Below are 19,778 nucleotides of genomic sequence, written 5' to 3' on the forward strand. Positions count from 1 at the left end.
GTTTTGTCACCATGAGGGTCATATTTTCTTACACCCTAAAATAATTCAATAAATTTGCAATTAGTATGTCCAAGAATTACGCTTAATTCACAAGAAATAAAAAAGTTATGATTATTTAAAATCTGGGCAATCCGTTGTGTGAAATAAAATTATTACTTTTGGTTGAGTGATTTTATTTTTTTATATTAATTTTATTTGTGGTACTGAAACAATTTTTTTGTACTACAGACAAGGATGGAACATTCTCTGGAAACTCATATAACAAAACTAAATAATCTATGTAGACTTTGTGGCAAAAGATGTTTGAACAGACAACAGAGTCGCAAAAAGATTACCATCAGAAATGTGTCTGATTTCAGTAAGGACATTCGTATTATTTGTCGTTTTGATATAGATAAAGACCATGAAGCGCCTCCATATCTGCATTTTCTTTTTGGCATTGTCACCAAACATCACAAAAATCTAGAAAATGAACTGAATGCATTTGATGACGGAATCTCTAAGGAAAGAGCTACACTTTCCGGGTCGAAGGAGAAATCTTACTATAGAAAGTATGGCCGGTGTTGGGAAAAGGCTGTTACATTAAAAACAGATAAAGACTTTGTAAGAACATGCCTTGTCACGAGTGATACGAAAGTCGAAAAGAGGAGGTGGGAGAAGCAACTTAAAAAGATGAAGAAAAAATTGCAAGACATGAAAGAATGTAAAGAAAGTAACATCATACCAGTTAGAATAGCAATACAACATGTTTTAGATCAGAATAAAATTGTCAGACAAGCATTTCACGGTGGCCACTTCATTGACAATCACTGCATAAAGAAAGAAATCTACAGAGACCTTACAAAGACAGCTATACATGCAGATAGTACAAACACTCAAAGAGACACCCTAATCACGAAAATAATTCAACTCGAGATCAAATATAATACTTTAAATGACAGCTACAGAGATGTACATAAATTAGTATCCCATTCAAATCCCATGTCATCAGAAGAAATTGAAAGAGCAGAGGAAGCCGTCACAAGGTACTTGCAGAATTACAGAGAAGCATTCCCTCACTCAATTACCCCCAAATTACATATATTGGAAATGCACTGCATTGACTGGTTGAAGCGATATAAGATCGGGTTAGGATTCCATGGCGAGCAAGGTGGTCAACTGCTCCATTCTAGCATAGGGAAGATTGAAAAAAGAGCAGGAGGACTTTGAAGCGAAAAAGCAAAATTGTCTTTCACAATCGAAACATCATTGCTTTAAGTTGAACCAGACGTCAGTAGTCACTTCATAAGGGCCCCGAATGGTGTTGCTTACATTGTGATTAGACATGAAATTTCGTTAGTTGTGATGTGTGAAAATAGAAGAGATAGTGATAGAAATATTTCTTAGTAAATTTATTACTGACAATGTGATCGGGAATGTGACAGACCGTAGAATTTTTATTATCAATTAATGAAATATGACATCAAGTGAATCTTATTCATAAGGAATGATTGGATATCAGTTTTATAAGACACACACTAACACATACCTTCCAGCCATCTACTGTGACTGGCTAATTTGTGGACAGGATACTGGTGGATTTGATAAGGAGTTACCACAATATCAAGACCTCTCACAGGTCAGGTCTGAACACGCCATAAAACTTACATTTACTTTTTCCTCTTTCTCTCTTGCTTCTGATTATCCCAAAATTATTTGCCTGTACGGTGACTTATGCTATTTAATTCAGAAAAGTGAGTGGAGCAGGCACTTATGTTGGTAACAACAAGATATGAAGTGAATAGAAAAGTGCCAGAAGACAATAGAGAATAAAAATTTTTTTCGCGGCGGTGGTGGGGTTCGAACCTGCGACCTTATTGGTACGACAACTCCGCCTGGCAGGTGAGAGCGTGGCTCTACCGTGTGAGCTATCCACGAACACAAAAATATTCGTTTCAAACCCAAAGTCATTACTAGATCCCTCTCTCACCCACTTCTTGAGACCGCCGATTCGTTCGTACACCACCATCGCGAATAATTTTGACCAGCAGTTAAGCTTAATAGCCAATATTCTCAACACAAACATATAACATAGAAACGATTGAGACATTGAGTATGCTCCGGTGTATGGGGTGAATTTTTAATTCAGAAAAGTGAGTGGAGCAGGCACTTATGTTGGTAACAACAAGATATGAAGTGAATAGAAAAGTGCCAGAAGACAATAGAGAATAAAAATTTTTACATTGTCACACGGTAGAGCCACGCTCTCACCTGCCAGGCGGAGTTGTCGTACCAATAAGGTCGCAGGTTCAAACCCCACCACCGCCGCGAAAAAAATTTTTATTCTCTATTGTCTTCTGGCACTTTTCTATTCACTTCATATCTTGTTGTTACCAACATAAGTGCCTGCTCCACTCACTTTTCTGAATTAAAAATTCACCCCATACACCGGAGCATACTCAATGTCTCAATCGTTTCTATGTTATATGTTTGTGTTGAGAATATTGGCTATTAAGCTTAACTGCTGGTCAAAATTATTCGCGATGGTGGTGTACGAACGAATCGGCGGTCTCAAGAAGTGGGTGAGAGAGGGATCTAGTAATGACTTTGGGTTTGAAACGAATATTTTTGTGTTCGTGGATAGCTCACACGGTAGAGCCACGCTCTCACCTGCCAGGCGGAGTTGTCGTACCAATAAGGTCGCAGGTTCGAACCCCACCACCGCCGCGAAAAAAATTTTTATTCTCTATTGTCTTCTGGCACTTTTCTATTCACTTCATATCTTGTTGTTACCAACATAAGTGCCTGCTCCACTCACTTTTCTGAATTAAAAATTCACCCCATACACCGGAGCATACTCAATGTCTCAATCGTTTCTATGTTATATGTTTGTGTTGAGAATATTGGCTATTAAGCTTAACTGCTGGTCAAAATTATTCGCGATGGTGGTGTACGAACGAATCGGCGGTCTCAAGAAGTGGGTGAGAGAGGGATCTAGTAATGACTTTGGGTTTGAAACGAATATTTTTGTGTTCGTGGATAGCTCACACGGTAGAGCCACGCTCTCACCTGCCAGGCGGAGTTGTCGTACCAATAAGGTCGCAGGTTCGAACCCCACCACCGCCGCGAAAAAAATTTTTATTCTCTATTGTCTTCTGGCACTTTTCTATTCACTTCATATCTTGTTCTTATGCTATTTATTCACATGCTTCTTACCAATTATAGTTATGATCTTGTTTGAATTATAGTACAACTCATGAAGAGTGGTGTTACAAAACCATTAGGTTCATAGCCATACAAATGGTATGACAATATTATTTAAATTATGAAGAACAAGAGTATATAAATTTTTAAAAGTTACGTCAACGGATTATTGAGCAACGATTATTTGAAAATATCAATAAAATGCAGAATCGGAGAGAAAAAATACAGGTAGTGAAAATGCCGATGCCAGTAGCATGATGAGTCCTCGACCTGTCACAACTTGATTTATTACCCTCCCACAGGTGGAGCGCTGGCTCAGTAGCCATGAGCAATATAGCCCAATGATTTAAATTCACCCTCTGCCAATGACAACATTGATAAACAAAATTTGACACAACTTTTGTGATCTCGTTTTCATAAGAAACCTCCTGTGTGGTTGTAAAGCAATATAAACCAATATTAATTTTACCATCATTCTGTCAATACAATAATTTAATAGCTCTTTTTGTGTAACTGTGCGTGTTTGATTGTATACTTGCGATTAGAAACTTTTATCCAGCTTCAGGGATGTCATGATACTTTTTAAAAATACACTTTTTACTGGCGACATACCTATTTGATCTTCTAAGTTTGTGTTTTATATATGACTTTGATTTTATACCGGGTATCCATAAAGCCTTTCCCTGATTTCAAAGACTTATTATCCTTAAATCATTATCGATATTTGCATCTGATTTTCACATGTGGTTTTCACAATATTCTAGGGAAAACTGAGTTTTTTTTAAAGTATAAAATATCACAATATCCACTAAACGTGCTCAAAGCACTTTCCAAAGCCATAACTGGGTGGGGTTCCTGACCTCCCATTATGGGAGGGAGGCTCTTACTGCGTCTTTTATTCCCTTATATCTGTTTTCCAACATGCTTTCTGTCTTTGTCTTGGAATGAGATTACTTGGTTTTGTCCTGGCCCTGGCTGGGAGGTAAACAGTCTTTTGTATGGTTAGATTTTTGTGAGATGAAACTTTTTGTCTTGTAAATGAACAATCGTTCTTCCCCTCTTCTATTTGCTTGTAGCATAACCTACCACCTATTGTTGTAAGTTAAATCACCACAGAACAGTTTAGAGAAATGCTAATTCACTAACATAGCACTCAAATACATCCTGAAGTGTAAAACATCAAGATGCCTGCCTATTATTTACGACAATACAACAGAGGTGGTTTGCAAATTAAGAGAAGAAAGAAAGAACGAAAGAATATTTGTGTGAATCAACACCCATTTTAGTTATAACTAGGGATGTAAATCTTTCAGAATTATTAGGATTTCCTATTTTTCACACATTGTCCAGTTTCCCCAAACTCTTTAATATTTCTTAATATCTCAATACCAACAACTCTCATGATAAGAGATACTGCTGTACACATCACATAGAGAATTTGTAGTGTGTATCCAATTTCAATTTACTGAAACACTTCAGGAACACTACTGTTGTATCAGTAATGATTATTCGTGTATCTAGCCATTCAACTTATTTCCACGACACCTACCACTTGCGAATTTCCCACCATTTGACCAAAGTATTAGTACTAGTAGTATGTAGTAGTAAAAGTAGTAGTGATAGCAGTTTTAGTAGTAGTAGTAGTAGGAGGAGGATTAGTAGTAGTAGTGAATGTTCAAAAAAAGAGAGAGAGATGGATCATTAGATAACATATATGGAAAATATCTTCTTACTGTTGCAAAATGTCACCTATTGAATTGAAGACCACTCTCCCAAATATTTTATCTCAAAACTTACTCTTAACTGATGTACTGGGCTAGCAGATATCACCATCACAACTTCATTTGGTGTATCAGCATCATCACCCCACATCATCATCTCTTACCATCACCATCATGGCATTACCACTTCTACAACCGCCATCACAGCATTGTCACTGCCACAACCACCACCACATCACTTCTACCACCACCGCCACCACAACCTCATCATCATCACCACCACTACTAGAGCACTATCGCTACAACAACCACCACTTCTTCCACTGACACTAGCATCGATACTACCAACATGTTTGGGGTCTTTTGGTCATTTCTTTGAGTGTTTCGAAAGCAATTTCCTTAGATATTGAAATTTCTGAGCCTTACACTAATTTAAAATGGTCATTAAGTTTTAGTTTCTAGATAAATCAATAATTTTGTAATCACTAGAGATTGCTTGAATGATGAAGATTAGAGTTTATTCTGATTTGGGTTTGGTGTTAGCTTTTATATAAATTTTTGTATAGTGCGCATTTTTTTCCATATGCGCGGACAAAATACACTTTTTTGCTAAAAAATACTTTTTAGGGTCACAGAATACACTTTTCATTCTGGGAAGGTTGGCAGGTCTGCTACTACAACAAGACCAGATCATCCTCTCTACCACTACCACCACATCTAGTACAGCCACATCATCATCCCCACCACCACCAACACAATCACCACATCTACAGCCACTACTACAGCTTTCTACCTATAACGAGTACTACAACCACCACAACACCATTATCTCTACCACTAGCACTAAGTAGATAAGATTTTATATGTTGCTATTAGTCCTTAAACTTTTTAAATTCCTCGTAGTGGTGTCAAAAATTGCTGCAAGAAACATTTTGGGTTGCATCTCAGTAAATTTTAATGAAATTCAAATTCATAGATTATAGTCGCATGGATGGGTCATAATCTATGCTCTGAGTCTGAGAAATTTCCTCCTTTTTTGTGACCAGTCATTTTCACCTCTGCTCTTGCATTGTGTGTAGTTTAGAACTATTTTAAGTAGGAATGTCTTTTTAAGTGTATAGAACACCGTGGGGATGGCAAGGATTGATGAAATGCCTGGTTGGAAATTTCACTTCTAGGTAGGACATTTTAAGACTGGATTTCCCTGGACACCCTGGTATTGCTTTTTGTGAGGAGTAAGAAACCGATTTACCAGCTTGAACAACAAACCTCCATGAGAAGACAATATATGAGCTGAACTATTAAAATATGGACCACTGTCACTCAAAAAACACATTGCCGACATATTTAATTTTACATTTGGAGGACACAAGCCCCTCATCATAAACACAGGGTCATTAATTTCTATACAGAAAACGAGATCACAAAAGTTGTGTCAAATTTTGTTTATCAATGTTGTCATTGGCAGAGGGTGAATCTAAATCATTGGGCTATATTGCTCATGGCGACTGAGCCAGCGCTCCACCTGTGGGAGGGTAATAAATCAAGTTGTGATAGGTCGATGACTCATCATGCTACTGGCATCGGCATTTTCGCTACCTGTATTTTTTCTCTCCAATTCTGCATTTTATTGATATTTTCAAATAATCGTTGCTCAATAATCCGTTGACGTAACTTTTAAAAAATTTATATACTCTTGTTCTTCATAATTTAAAGAATATTGTCATACCATTTGTATGGCTATGAACCTAATGGTTTTGTAACACCACTCTTCATGAGTTGTACTATAATTCAAACAAGATCATAACTATAATTGGTAAGAAGCATGTGAATAAATAGCATAAGTCACCGTACAGGCAAATAATTTTGGGATAATCAGAAGCAAGAGAGAAAGAGGAAAAAGTAAATGTAAGTTTTATGGCGTGTTCAGACCTGACCTGTGAGAGGTCTTGATATTGTGGTAACTCCTTATCAAATCCACCAGTATCCTGTCCACAAATTAGCCAGTCACAGTAGATGACTGGAAGGTATGTGTTAGTGTGTGTCTTATAAAACTGATATCCAATCATTCCATTTGATCTGTTTTTGTAATTAAATGGAAGCTTACATTCAATTTCACATTGTTATTTATTTCTTTGAGCTTCAAGCAGCAACATTTACATTAAGAACATTAAGAAATTTACTGACCTACTTGCAAAGGCAAAAGGTTTTTTGCTAATTCCATTAATGTGTGACAAGGCAGTAGCTACACTATGTGATGAAGTGCCGCTTGTGGGAACAAATGGATTGACAGGATTCAAATGAACTGAAAGTTGATCTGACCACTGAAATTTTTACAGTTGAAAAGCTTTATCTTCTTCCTTTCCTTCTTATACCAATGCACATCCTTCCTCACAATCAATACAAGGGAGCTAAAAAATGGGACCAATTAGAAATAAATTTAGAGAAATAAATCATGAGTCCAAGAAAGGCCTCTAATTCTTGCACATTTTTTGGGTGTGGTTGTGTCTCTGTCACAAATTTTCTCTTGTGAGCTTTGTAATCAGTTCTTGTTCAGTTTGTAGCCTAAGAAAGATTTCCTTTAAAAAAGTACGTTATTTTTCACAAATTTTAAAAATGTTTTCTAAAGTTTGTAGGTGATTTTCACCATCCTTGCTGTTACAAAAGGATTGTCAAAGTAAGCAGCAATGTTTTTTACATTCTGGAATAACTTTCTATAACCAGTAAAAAGTTCTAGAATATATTAAATCTTTATTTGAAGTTAATCGATCTTCAGAACACCATTGACCTTTTTAATGCAAATGTTACTGCTTGAAGATCAAAGAAATAAAAAATAATGAATGGAAGGTTCAATTCCTGGAGGGGGTCCTCTGGTGGGCAAGAGGTCACTTGCTGGGTCTTCTGACCCTCTTTATTTTTTACCCAAGTAACTTTCTATATTTGTCTTGGGATGGGATTACTTGCTTTGCTATGACCCCGGCCGAAGTCATTGGCTGAGAGGGAAACATTCAAACGTGTAGAATTACATGATGTTATTTTTTCCTTCTGTTATGTACTGTAATTTTGTTTGTTTGTTTTGAATATCATGTAAGTATTTGAGTGTGGAATTCTGTGCTTGTGTCTGAATGAGACTTTTAGGTGATCTCAAACTAAGTACACTGACATTGTGGTCTTGGAATCTACATCTGTTCCCTATTTGAACCATTCCCCTATGTCAAGCTTTTTTGCTGTTGTGTGCTTTCAAGTATAAATCTAGAATTTTTTTTTACCATCCCACTTTTTTTCTTTTCCTGGCGCTGAAATAACCTAATTGTGTCTTAAGCGTCCTAAAAACCTTAAAAACAAACAAAAAACAAAGATGCTTCAATTTAATTTACGAAGACAGATGGAGTGGACATTTTGAGTTTCCCCTTTGTCAACTAAACACAATGAATGAAACTAAAGACTTATGACAAAGAGGAAACCTGTAATATTAACTTTATTGTCTTTGTAAATCAAATTGAATTTATTATCGTTATTTGTTTCATTAACCTTTTTAGAACACAGTGATTCTTTATTGAACAAAGAAATCTTTATAATGCAACAATGATGGTCATATTTATCTGTTTATGAAACCATTCCACTATTATCCAGGTTGTATTTCATGACTTCCCTGATAGTGTTTTGTGTGGAGAAGTTCATTGCATCAAGATAGAGTTCACCAACTTAGGCCGGAGTCCCTTACACAACCTCAAGATCACCTCCTCTCATCCATCCTTCTTCACTTTTGGCAGCGGATCGCAGCTACCCAAGTATCCTTATGTCTACCAAATGAGATCATCAGATGTCAGTGCTCTCAGTACTTCCCTGACTAGCACCATGTCTAAGATGGACTCCCATGCCGTGGTACCAGAGGTGTTGGACATCCCTCTACCCAATGGGCAACTCACACCAGGGGAGACAAGTTCCATTCCTTTTTGGTTAAGGGGAGATGATATTGGAGGTTTTCACGAAGTTGATTTTCTCTTCTATTACCAGCCTGTCAGCCACACATCAAATATCAAGTAAGTTTTGATCACACTCCCATGTGCAGCCCAATCAGACATGCACAAGTGCTTCTGGTAGGGTCTTCAATCCCCCTAACCTGTTGTCCCTTTCACTTGTCCATACCATGGAGTGTGGTGACGGTTTTGCCCAGGCTTTGAGTTGAAATTTGATTATGAGGGACTTTGCTGGGTTTGAGCATCTTTCTGAGAGAGATGAACTGCTTTTCTCTGTACAATGAGTGATTGTGTATGAGCCACCTTAGTTTTTCCCATGTATTTGTCTGTGTGAGACTTTTAGTGGCTTCAGGCTTATCGCAGGGGTAGATTGCTGCTGGGATCCACTTGTATTTATTCCCCTTTGTTTATCAGGCAGCTGTGCCCAAAAGTGTTGTTCTGAATCCAGCCATTTGTGCTACTACATCATGATATATAGACGGCAAAGGGGAGGGAAGGAATTTTGCCAATTTCGAACCATTTCCTTTAGATTTTGAATTTTTAACTGAAATTTCAGGAATCAATAGCCCATTCTACCAACCAGTGGTAGGTACATCCAAATGGAATACGCCTACATAATCTATTCATAATGATTTTTAAGTGGTGATCAATGTGAAAGATTACTTGAAATCTGCCATGTCTTGTATGCCTGTTCTAGATGTGATCATCGTTATTGTTTTGACAAAGAAAAAGCTTCAGAACTCAATATATGTTGGTTACTGATTTTACTTTGACATCAAATCTCACCATTTTCATGAAGAGGGCAGTGACTAGGACCTTACATTTGCTTCACTGAATTCAAGATCTCATCACTGTTCCTGATGATTATAACCAGTCAATTAATAGGAAAAATTATGATTAGAAAGAAATTTGGCTTGATTAATAAAGAACTCAATGATGACTCGAAGTGGCAATAGTGAGTTTTGAGGGTTGGCCAAGCCGTTTGGAATAATCCAGGGATGGGGGAAGTAATATGTATGTTGCCCTGCAGTGCATAGGAGTCTATTTGAATAAAAAATAAAAATAAATTTAAAGATTTATTCTCAGGGATGCCCCTTTTCGGGGTAAAGCTGGAAAACCGGCTTTTTGAAGTCTTCTGGCTGACCTTGGTGGGTATTGGTGAGTTTGTTTTTTTAAAAAGATGACAGTTGTTTAAAGGCAACATATAAGGGAAAGCTAAATCGATATGCATTCGTTGCTATGATTTAAGGGTGATACCATTTGATGGAGATAATCTTTGCACAAAATATTTTCATATATGGTCTTAACAACAACAAAAACCCAAAAAAACTCTCAGGTTTTAAAAAATGTTTAGTAAAGGACATCCCTGCACTCTGCATCATCATTTTAGTCAAAGAAAATTTTTTCATGGGACGTGTAAATATATATACAGTCTCGTCTCTCCAATCCGGACACCTCCGTTCCCAGCATTTTGTCAGGATTACAGAGGCATCCGGATAGTGTAATCTGTCCCTAAAGTGTACAAATAAAGATGAGAAATATATATATATATATATATTATATATTATATATTTATATACAGTGCAACAACGCGTGTCTGTCGACATATATGAGTAATTGCCAAATAAGAAAGCCCAAAACTTATTGTGATATCTTAAAAATAACAAACCTTTGAATACTACTCAAAGAAGCAAAGTTGAAGCAGATGGACAGTTAAGAATGTACAATCCAATATTAAAGTTTGGAGTTGCATTTAGAAGGAGATATTGCCCTCGTTTCAAAAAATGAATTGTAGGCCAATGTTGCTGAGACTGGAAGCCTTCATGCTCACCCGTAAGTACCAAGTACAATAAAAAGATCAATGGCAACTTGAAGGTGGAGTATAATTTGAGTATGACTATTATCTCCCTTGATCACCAAAAAAAAATTTTTAAAAATGAAAATTTTAAAAATATATTTTAACATTTAACCCTGAGTGAGTACCGAGGCAGGTTTAGAGAGGTGTTAAAGGTATGTTGTCAATTGATGCGTGTGTACGTAATGTTAAAATATTATGATATAATTTCATTACAAAGCCCGTGTTTGTCAGTGCTGGCAAATATCCTAACAAGTATTTATTGTCATTGATAAATTATTCTGTTCAGTTATTCTAACATTCTTTGATAGTCATATTAGTCTCTTGAATATTGATTTAGATAAATGGCAAGCCTTCAATTGAAAATAGGCCAGGGCTATGTTCAATATTGATGGATTTGGCGATATCGCTGGGGAGTGGCTATTGATCAGGTCAATGCTCCGTCTAAATCATTTTAATTTAACATCATATTGAATGAAAAAGAAAAATTTTTTTTTTTTAATCAAAGCTTTCACAAAACAAGAACTGCTTGAGAGATAAATTTAAGACTTTTTACAGCATTCTAAATCATATCTAAAGACTAAAAACGTCTTTAGATATGATTAAGAATGTTGTGTCCTATTTCTAATTATAATAGTTCCTCTTTGTTGTTAATAAACTATTCAGTTCGAGTTGGCTGCCATCTTGTTTTTGTTCGGTTCAGAATGAAGTTCTACAGCAATTCCTGCAATGTTAAACACAAACTAGTGCATTTCAACCCCATTCTATTTAATAATAAGTCTTGACAGACTAATTTTAGTTGCAATGAACGAAATTCATTGATATATCAGGTCAAAACTGAAAGGTTTGCCTGAAAGATTTAGTTAGCAGTCTGCGAACAAACAAAATGAATGTTGTGGCATGCTGCTTTGTGTTGTTTACAAAGTGTTTATACATTTTTATGCATGCCACATCTGTAAACAAATTTCCATATTTTCTGCTATTTTCTCTAATGGATCATGGAATGTTATTCGACACCCGAAACTCGGGTGTATCTTGTCACCAGAATATTTGACACCCGAGTCGTGCATGCGCATGTTGAGAATTAGCTACCCTCAACAACTTCTGTCATGTGAATTTATCGCATGGTGGTAAGGCTAAATGGTTTTCTGATGGCAGGTACTAATCAAAATGCTTATGGATGAAATGATGCAAACAATGAACAATTCGAATGTAAATCCTTTGTCTGCATAACAAAACAAATCAGGTGGTAGGGCTAAATAGTTGTCTGATGGCAGGGACTAATCAAACTGCTTAGGGATGAAACGATGCAAACAATGAAACAATTCGAATGTAAACCCTTTGTCTGCATAACAAAACAAAGAAATTGTCTAAACGGATAAACAGAATTTGTACTTTGCGCTCCTTGTTGGATGAAGTCTGAATGTAACAAAAGCCTGGTGTGCCGAGAGAAAGGTGTGATACTCCATACTTATTCATAGGTCTGATGTTATGAACTCATGGTTTAATGGAAATATTTTCAATTCAAAGCATTATTACATTTTATAACGTTGTTTTAAAAAATCCCATAATTATATAAGGCTATCAGACTTCCTAATAACCTGCACGTTTGGGGTAGATCAGTGTGCAGAGAGATTAAAAATTTCAAGAAATAAAGATTATATAATATTAATTCTATTCATGTATGCAGATATACAAGCGTGATGGATTTGTGTATGCTTTTATGAGAGAGAGAGTGTGAGTTGGTCATCTACCGTTGATGGTTTATGTGAGTGTTGGAGACAAACCAAGAATGGTAGAAATTGCAAGTTTGTATTGTTGAATAGACCAAATAATAGAAAACAACAACATACTAAAATAAGTTCAGGGTGCTGAACTATCTTTTGACAATATACACTCGAGTTTCGAGTGTCAAATTATCTGGTGACAAAATGCACATGAGTTTCGGGTGTCAAATTACACAACTTCAACCCTTGCCCCATGTCATGGGTGTACAGACACCCATTACACTATTCACCATGCAATATTTTCTTTTTGTTTTGTCAGATTTAGCTGTGGCTCTTAAAATGCCTCAACTGCGCAATAATAAATAACTCTCCAAAAGATCTTTTGAAATTGCAAAAATATTTTACAAGATATCAGTTACCAAACATCTATTGTTATGCTAGTCTGTTGTGGGTGTTCAAGCACCCAGACTTCTCATAAAATTTTCAATTGATGTGTCATATCTGTGTTATGTTTATTAATTCATATTTTTGTCCTGTTGGTCTATTTCCACATGTTCAAAAAGTTCAGACAATTTTTTCACCAACCATTTACAGGCCTGATTTTTTTTATTTAAAAAAAAAACAAGTGCTATTCTCTCTTCTTTCCCCAGCCACCGCCTAGTTCATCATAGAGCTACATTGAATACTGTGGAGTCATTGAGTGTGCGTGCCATAGTGACACGCCCTGTACCTTGTATCAACTCAAATGGACCTGGACAAGGACTTAACTCGTATATATTTGCCTGTGAACTAGAAAACCTTAGTCAGGTACAATTCTTCTTCTTCTTCTTCTTCTTCTTCTTCTTCTTCTTCTTCTTCTTCTTCTTCTTCTTCTTCTTCTTCTTCTTCTTCTTCTTCTTCTTCTTCTTTCTTCTTCTTTTCTTCTTCTTCTTCTTCTTCTTCTTCTTCTTCTTCTTCTCTTCTTCTTCTTCTTCTTTCTTCTTCTTCTTCTTCTTCTCTTCTTCTTCTTCTTCTTCTCTTCTTCTTCTTCTTTCTTCTTCTTCTTCTTCTTCTTCTTCTTCTTCTTCTCTTCTTCTTCTTCTCTTTCTCTTCTTCTTCTTCTTTCTTCTTCTTCTTCTTCTTCTTTTCTTCTTCTTCTTTCTCTTCTATCTTCTTCATTCTCTTTCCACTCTGTTTATTTCTCTTCAATTTTATTGGGTTCAAGATACCCCACTCTGTTTATTTCTTTCAATATTTGTTGGTTCAAGAACTACTTTTCATTTAATAATAATAATAATAATAATAATAATGTATAGATTTTTAGTGCGCCAAACATCCCTTCATCTGGAGGGCTCTGGGCTGATTGCAAAGATTCAGCCCAAACACAGTACACGAACAACACTAATTATATACTTAAAAGAAATAATCTATTATAAAAAAAGGGTTGGGGATCAACATTGATCTGAACAGCCAATGTAAAATTTTGCCGTCAAGCACAGAATTACTGGCAATATGAAAATCATTAAACTGTTTTTTACAGACTGATATATGAGTAACTTATAAACCTTCTTATATATTTCAGGCTAATTCTATCATCCGTTGACTCAAATTGATATGAAGAAAATCTGCTGGGTCGTAATACTCAGTCCATTTTTACCTTTGACATTCATTGCGAGTACGCAATTCTAACATATTCACAACCAAAAGTGATACTATCGGTGATACAGTGATGTCACTATCAAATCAAGAGTTACCTCCCGTATTTCATATTTAAAGAATATTTTGTAAGGCTTGAACTATAAAACAATTGGTGATTTAATATTTAAAATTGAATTCATATTAAAAAATTATAAATCTTCATCTAAAATTATATTTTTTTGTCAATTTAATTAGCATTCTTTACATTATTTACTTATTTTAAATTTAGATTTAAAATTTAAAACTACTAACTTTAAAATATAAGAATACTAACTTTTCTGACAATGTCTTCATACACATATCTTATCATAGCATAAAGGAGACAGTAGCGTATAGGTGGTACCTGTAGGTATCCCAAACTACTTCTGTTCAGCAGATGATTTTTTTTTCACAAATCATTAAAAATGAGGTCTCTTTGAACAGTCTCTTTTTCTCTTGAATTTAGTTGCTTTTGCTTACTTACTCATCCATGGCCTGCACGTTGCTTCCATGACAATCTATCCTCCGCCTCCCTCATGTACTCTGTAGGGATAAATCTTGTTGGCAGCCTCAAACTGGTCAGGATCGTCAACCTCTCACGAATCACAAGCTCTTTTTCCTTCATCACAAGCTCTTTTTCCTTATATGTAGCCACCAAGTGTTAGGCTTTCGATGTGCCTTCATCCCATTTGCTTTTTTCTGATGGTTTTCAAATTCTGTACAGGTTTTCGTATTCTACGCAAAACAACTTTGTTTTTCTCTCTGACTATTTGATGTTTAGCAATCTTCTGTATAAACTCATTTCGAAAGCTTCTAGGCAGTTTTGACATTCCTTGTCTAGTGTCCAGGTTTCACACGCCTAGAGGAGAGATGAGATAATGTAATTTTAGATCACCATATGTTCGTGTTTGATTTAATATTGGTGGCAGAGATGACAGGTCTTTGATTATTGAAGGTGTTTTTAGCAACCACAATTCTTTGTTTTATTTCTACAAAATCTCTAGCGTCGTTCGTGATGGTTGCACCGAGATATTTAAAAGAAAAGATAGATCTGGATTTTGTTAACAAGCATGCACTCAGTTTTCTTGACGTTCAGCAAAAGTCCCTTTGCTTCGCTACCAACCACTTATTTGTCAAGCATAATCTGAAGGTTTTGTGATGTGTAAGCCATAAGAACGGTATCGTCCGCATACCTCTGGTTCGTCAAATTTTTACCTCTCACACAAATGCCTGGTTCTTCTCCAACTTCATGGAAGATTATTTCAGTGTACATGTTGAAAAATAAAAATTTAAGTTATTGGTGGGAAACACCTACCATTAAAGTCAGCATCCTTTGAAGATTATAATTATAATATTTCAAATTAGGCCTGCTAGCTTGTTTCAACGCAAAGCTCGTCTATGTAAACAAAACCTTTTTTTTTCTTTCCCCCATACCAGATTTATGTTTTATCACAAATCAAAAAGATGAGTAGTAAAACTAATAAATAGAGGTGCCTAAATGAGTCAATAAAATAGAGATAAAGATAAAGAGAGTAAATCTGACTCATGAATGAACAACACAAAACAAACAATGTTTCAGGCCCTTGGCCTTTATCAAGTAAATCAAGTGTTTACTAGATAAAGGCCAAGGGCCGAAACGTCCTTTGTTTTGAGTTGTTCATTCATGAGTCAGATTTACTCCCTTTAACTTTATCTCCAAAAAAGATGAGATATCTTTGAACAGTCCCTTTTTTCCTGAATTTATGTTACTGGTGAGAAATTCATACCATTAAAATCCATCCTTTGAAGATTACAATATCGAAACTTGGGTCGCTAGCTTGTTTAATTGCAAAGCGCCATCTGTGTAAACATTGCCAATTTTTTTCTTCCCCTAAACAAGATTTAGTTTTCTTCACAAATTATTAAAAAATTTTAGTTTATGACACCTAGTACGTGATCTGAAACCATGTAAACAGTGTCTGTGATGTAGAAACGGTTTGCTGGCACTAGCCTATCAGTCTTATTGCCAAATTCATTTGCGCGCACCTACAGACTTTATTAGCGGACCTATTTTGGTCATTGATGGGTCAAAGGATTCGTCTTGATCTACAATTCCACAATTCAATTTTGTAATAAGTAAAGAGACTGCCTTTTTGTAAAAGCCTTTATGATGATGATGATGATAATAATAGTAATTATAATAATAATAATAATAATAATAATAATAATTGTGCTAATTAATTTTTTCCAAATGATAATAAGAACATCTTTATTGTCCATGTAGGCAATTTTTCATTAGGTCACAGCATACTCATAGACACAAAGACACACATGTATGTCACAAATGCACGCTAATCCACACACACATAAAGACAACCACACTCAACCTGATTATGAATATAATTGCCTTTGGCTGCTTTGTGTGGTTTGGTGGGTAAGGAGATAAGTCAAAAATTTCAAAATCCATCAAAGAGGTGGCAAAAGTAATAAACCATCCTCTTGATGGCATAGAAAGAATTCATGAAAAAGTAATGGAAAAGAAAAAATCGCAATCATCAACAATAAAAGACATAATATGAATTCAGTCTTTTACCGTCTGGAATTAGGTTTTGTCAGATTAAATGCAGGGCTAATAAGTACAAATTACTAACCTATCTTGGAATGACCATATAGACACAATCAAGAAGAAAGCAAATTCCATAACTGCCCTTCTGAACAGAAACATAAGCTGGTGCAGGTGCTCCCGTTACATCAAGGCCAAATGTTATACAATGCTAACAAGACCAGTCGTTGAATACGCAAGCACTGCCAGGGACCCTATCACGAAAAGAAATAAAGATAAACTTGAGATGGTACAAAGGAGAGCAGCGCGTTTTGCATTAGACAATTTCAAAACCACTGACAGCGTGACACAGATGCCAGAGATTTTGTAGAAATAAAACAAAGAATTGTGGTTGCTAAAAATACCTTCCACAATCAAAGACCTGTCATTACAGTGGACAACTTTTGAACATCGAAGAAAGCAATCCAAACTGACAACCTTGTAGCAATACCACCGAACAACCTTAGTCCAGCAACAACGAGATCAAGAACAAGGGGACACAATCTAAGATTCACACTGCCACGCTCCCAAATACAAAGCCATGAACAGTCGGTCTTCCCCCTCTTCTATTCGCTTATGGAATAACCTACCACCTATCATTGTAAATTCAATCACTACAGAACAGTTCAGAGAAAGGTTAATTCCCATCAACACCTACTTACATTTGCAACACAATACACAGTGGTTTGCAAATTAAGAGAAGAAAGAAATCAAATTTTATCAGCAATAAAAATGTTTAACATTTCATTTAATTCCACTAAACCAAAAAACAACAGGTTGATTGACTGACTGATTGATTGATTGAATGATGATAATAATATTTAATTTCAAACCACCACAAATGTAACAAATTGAAAACGAGTTTCATACAATTTACATGATAAACATTTTTAAAAAGACATTCATGTTGATAGCTTGCCATGCATAGTAACAAGAGATCATACGACATTAGCTGTTAGCATCAATTGTAGTTAACTTCTCCTTGCTGTGTAAAGTTATATGTCCTTACTTTAATCTTAATCACTCTCAGTTGTCTGTCCATGTTATGACGACAGACTGTGACATCAGATATCAACGGAAAACTAAAACTTCTGAAAACTTTCTATCTGATTCACTGTGGCATGGTTTTAGGCAGAAAAAAAATAGTTTTAGGCAGAAAAGGAGCTGTTCATTACAGTGAATAATAATGATAATAATAATAATAATCATCATCATCATCATATTATTATTATTTTTATTTTTATTTTTGTTGTTTGTTATTTTGTTTTTATTATTATCATCGGGAGTTCTGATAGCTCAGTCGATAGAGCTTCATTTTTGACAGTCTTGACAGAGAACAGAAACACACAAAACCCAGACACACCAAGAATAATGAATCATGAGGTTGAGGCAGCAATCCAATGTTTAAGCTCCAACAAAAACACTGGAATAGATAGGGTAGAATCGGGTATTTTTGCCGTTTTTTCACTGTCTCACTTCTGGCCTGCCGTGAGAGGTTAATTTGCCAATTCGGCAACCCAAACACTGACAATAAGTTTACCTGGCCAATTAATTATATTTTCCTGAAGTGTGAACGTAGATTTATATTGTATTTTATTCACAAAAGTCCTTTTAAAACTGCCACTGGGTACATTCGCCGCACGTCAGGGAACTTCGCCGTCACCGGCGGGTAACTTTGCCGTGAGATTTTGTACTTAGTTTTTCTCCCTACAAGACAATATGAAGAACAATTTCCATTTCTTAAACTTTTCTTGTCTTCAATTCTCTCTACATTATCCAATACTGCATATTAACACATATTTATTGGCACTCGAATCGAGTGTGATGATGTATGTAAAGTGCCTTCCTGGGGACACATTACAATGCCAGTCACAAGATCATAGCTGCTGCCCATCAATACCCGAGTCAACTGGATTCTGGTTATTATAACCACTTACATATTTATTATTTACTTTTCTTAACTTAGTTAGATTTCAGTGCTTTACTGTATTATTATTATTATTATTATTATTATTATTATTATTATTATTATTATTATTATTATTATTATTATTATTATTATTATTATTATTATTATTATTATTATTTATTATTATTATTATTATTAAAAAAACACTAACAATAATAATAATAATAAATTTATTATTATTGTTAATGTTTTTTTAAATCATTATCATTGTGACACAATTTGTCTATCAGGTTCAAGTCCAGAGACCTCATGTCCAAGAGTTGCAAGTGACTCAGGTGTCTTGTGTCAGTCCTGGCTGGACACTCGTCAGTCTGGGATCTCGAAGTAATCAGTCAGGTCAGGGATAGTTTCTAATCATCATTCATCATCATCGTCATCACTTTTTTCAAATCATTTTACCCCTTGTTTTTCCTGTTATCAATCATGTTTTCTTGCCATTTTTTTTGTCCAAAAGTTGTGACCCAAAATGGTAAATGCTGCAATAAAAGTTGCCATGAATTTTCATGCTTTAAACTCTCTGTGAAGAGGTTTCAACAAGATATGAAGTGAATAGAAAAGTGCCAGAAGACAATAGAGAATAAAAATTTTTCGCGGCGGTGGTGGGGTTTGAACCTGCGACCTTATTGGTACGACAACTCCGCCTGGCAGGTGAGAGCGTGGCTCTACCGTGTGAGCTATCAACGAACACAAAAATATTCGTTTCAAACTCAAAGTCATTACTAGATCCCTCTCTCACCCACTTCTTGAGACCGCCGATTCGTTCGTACACCACCATCGCGAATAATTTTGACCAGCAGTTAAGCTTAATAGCCAATATTCTCAACACAAACATATAACATAGAAACGATTGAGACATTGAGTATGCTCCGGTGTATGGGGTGAATTTTTAATTCAGAAAACGAATATTTTTGTGTTCGTTGATAGCTCACACGGTAGAGCCACGCTCTCACCTGCCAGGCGGAGTTGTCGTACCAATAAGGTCGCAGGTTCAAACCCCACCACCGCCGCGAAAAATTTTTATTCTCTATTGTCTTCTGGCACTTTTCTATTCACTTCATATCTTGTTGTTACCAACATAAGTGCCTGCTCCACTCACTTTTCTGAAT

General features: G+C 35.7%; 1 protein-coding gene across 2 annotated transcripts in view; it reads left to right on the forward strand.

Moving 5' to 3' along the window:
* Positions 1-19,778, forward strand: part of LOC144977194 (trafficking protein particle complex subunit 8-like) — a 170,296-nt gene that overhangs the window by 136,062 nt on the left and 14,456 nt on the right. For both annotated transcript variants that reach the window (XM_078922133.1, XM_078922134.1), the window contains 3 exons: positions 8,538-8,947; positions 13,117-13,273; positions 18,903-19,008. In XM_078922133.1, the coding sequence (XP_078778259.1) occupies positions 8,538-8,947; positions 13,117-13,273; positions 18,903-19,008 (673 nt within the window). The remainder of the gene's footprint in view (positions 1-8,537; positions 8,948-13,116; positions 13,274-18,902; positions 19,009-19,778) is intronic.

The sequence above is a fragment of the Berghia stephanieae genome, chromosome 7 (genome assembly GCF_034508935.2).
Source record: "Berghia stephanieae isolate SIO BIC M18660-M18661 chromosome 7, UCSD_Bste_1.3, whole genome shotgun sequence".
Taxonomy (NCBI): domain Eukaryota; kingdom Metazoa; phylum Mollusca; class Gastropoda; order Nudibranchia; family Aeolidiidae; genus Berghia; species Berghia stephanieae.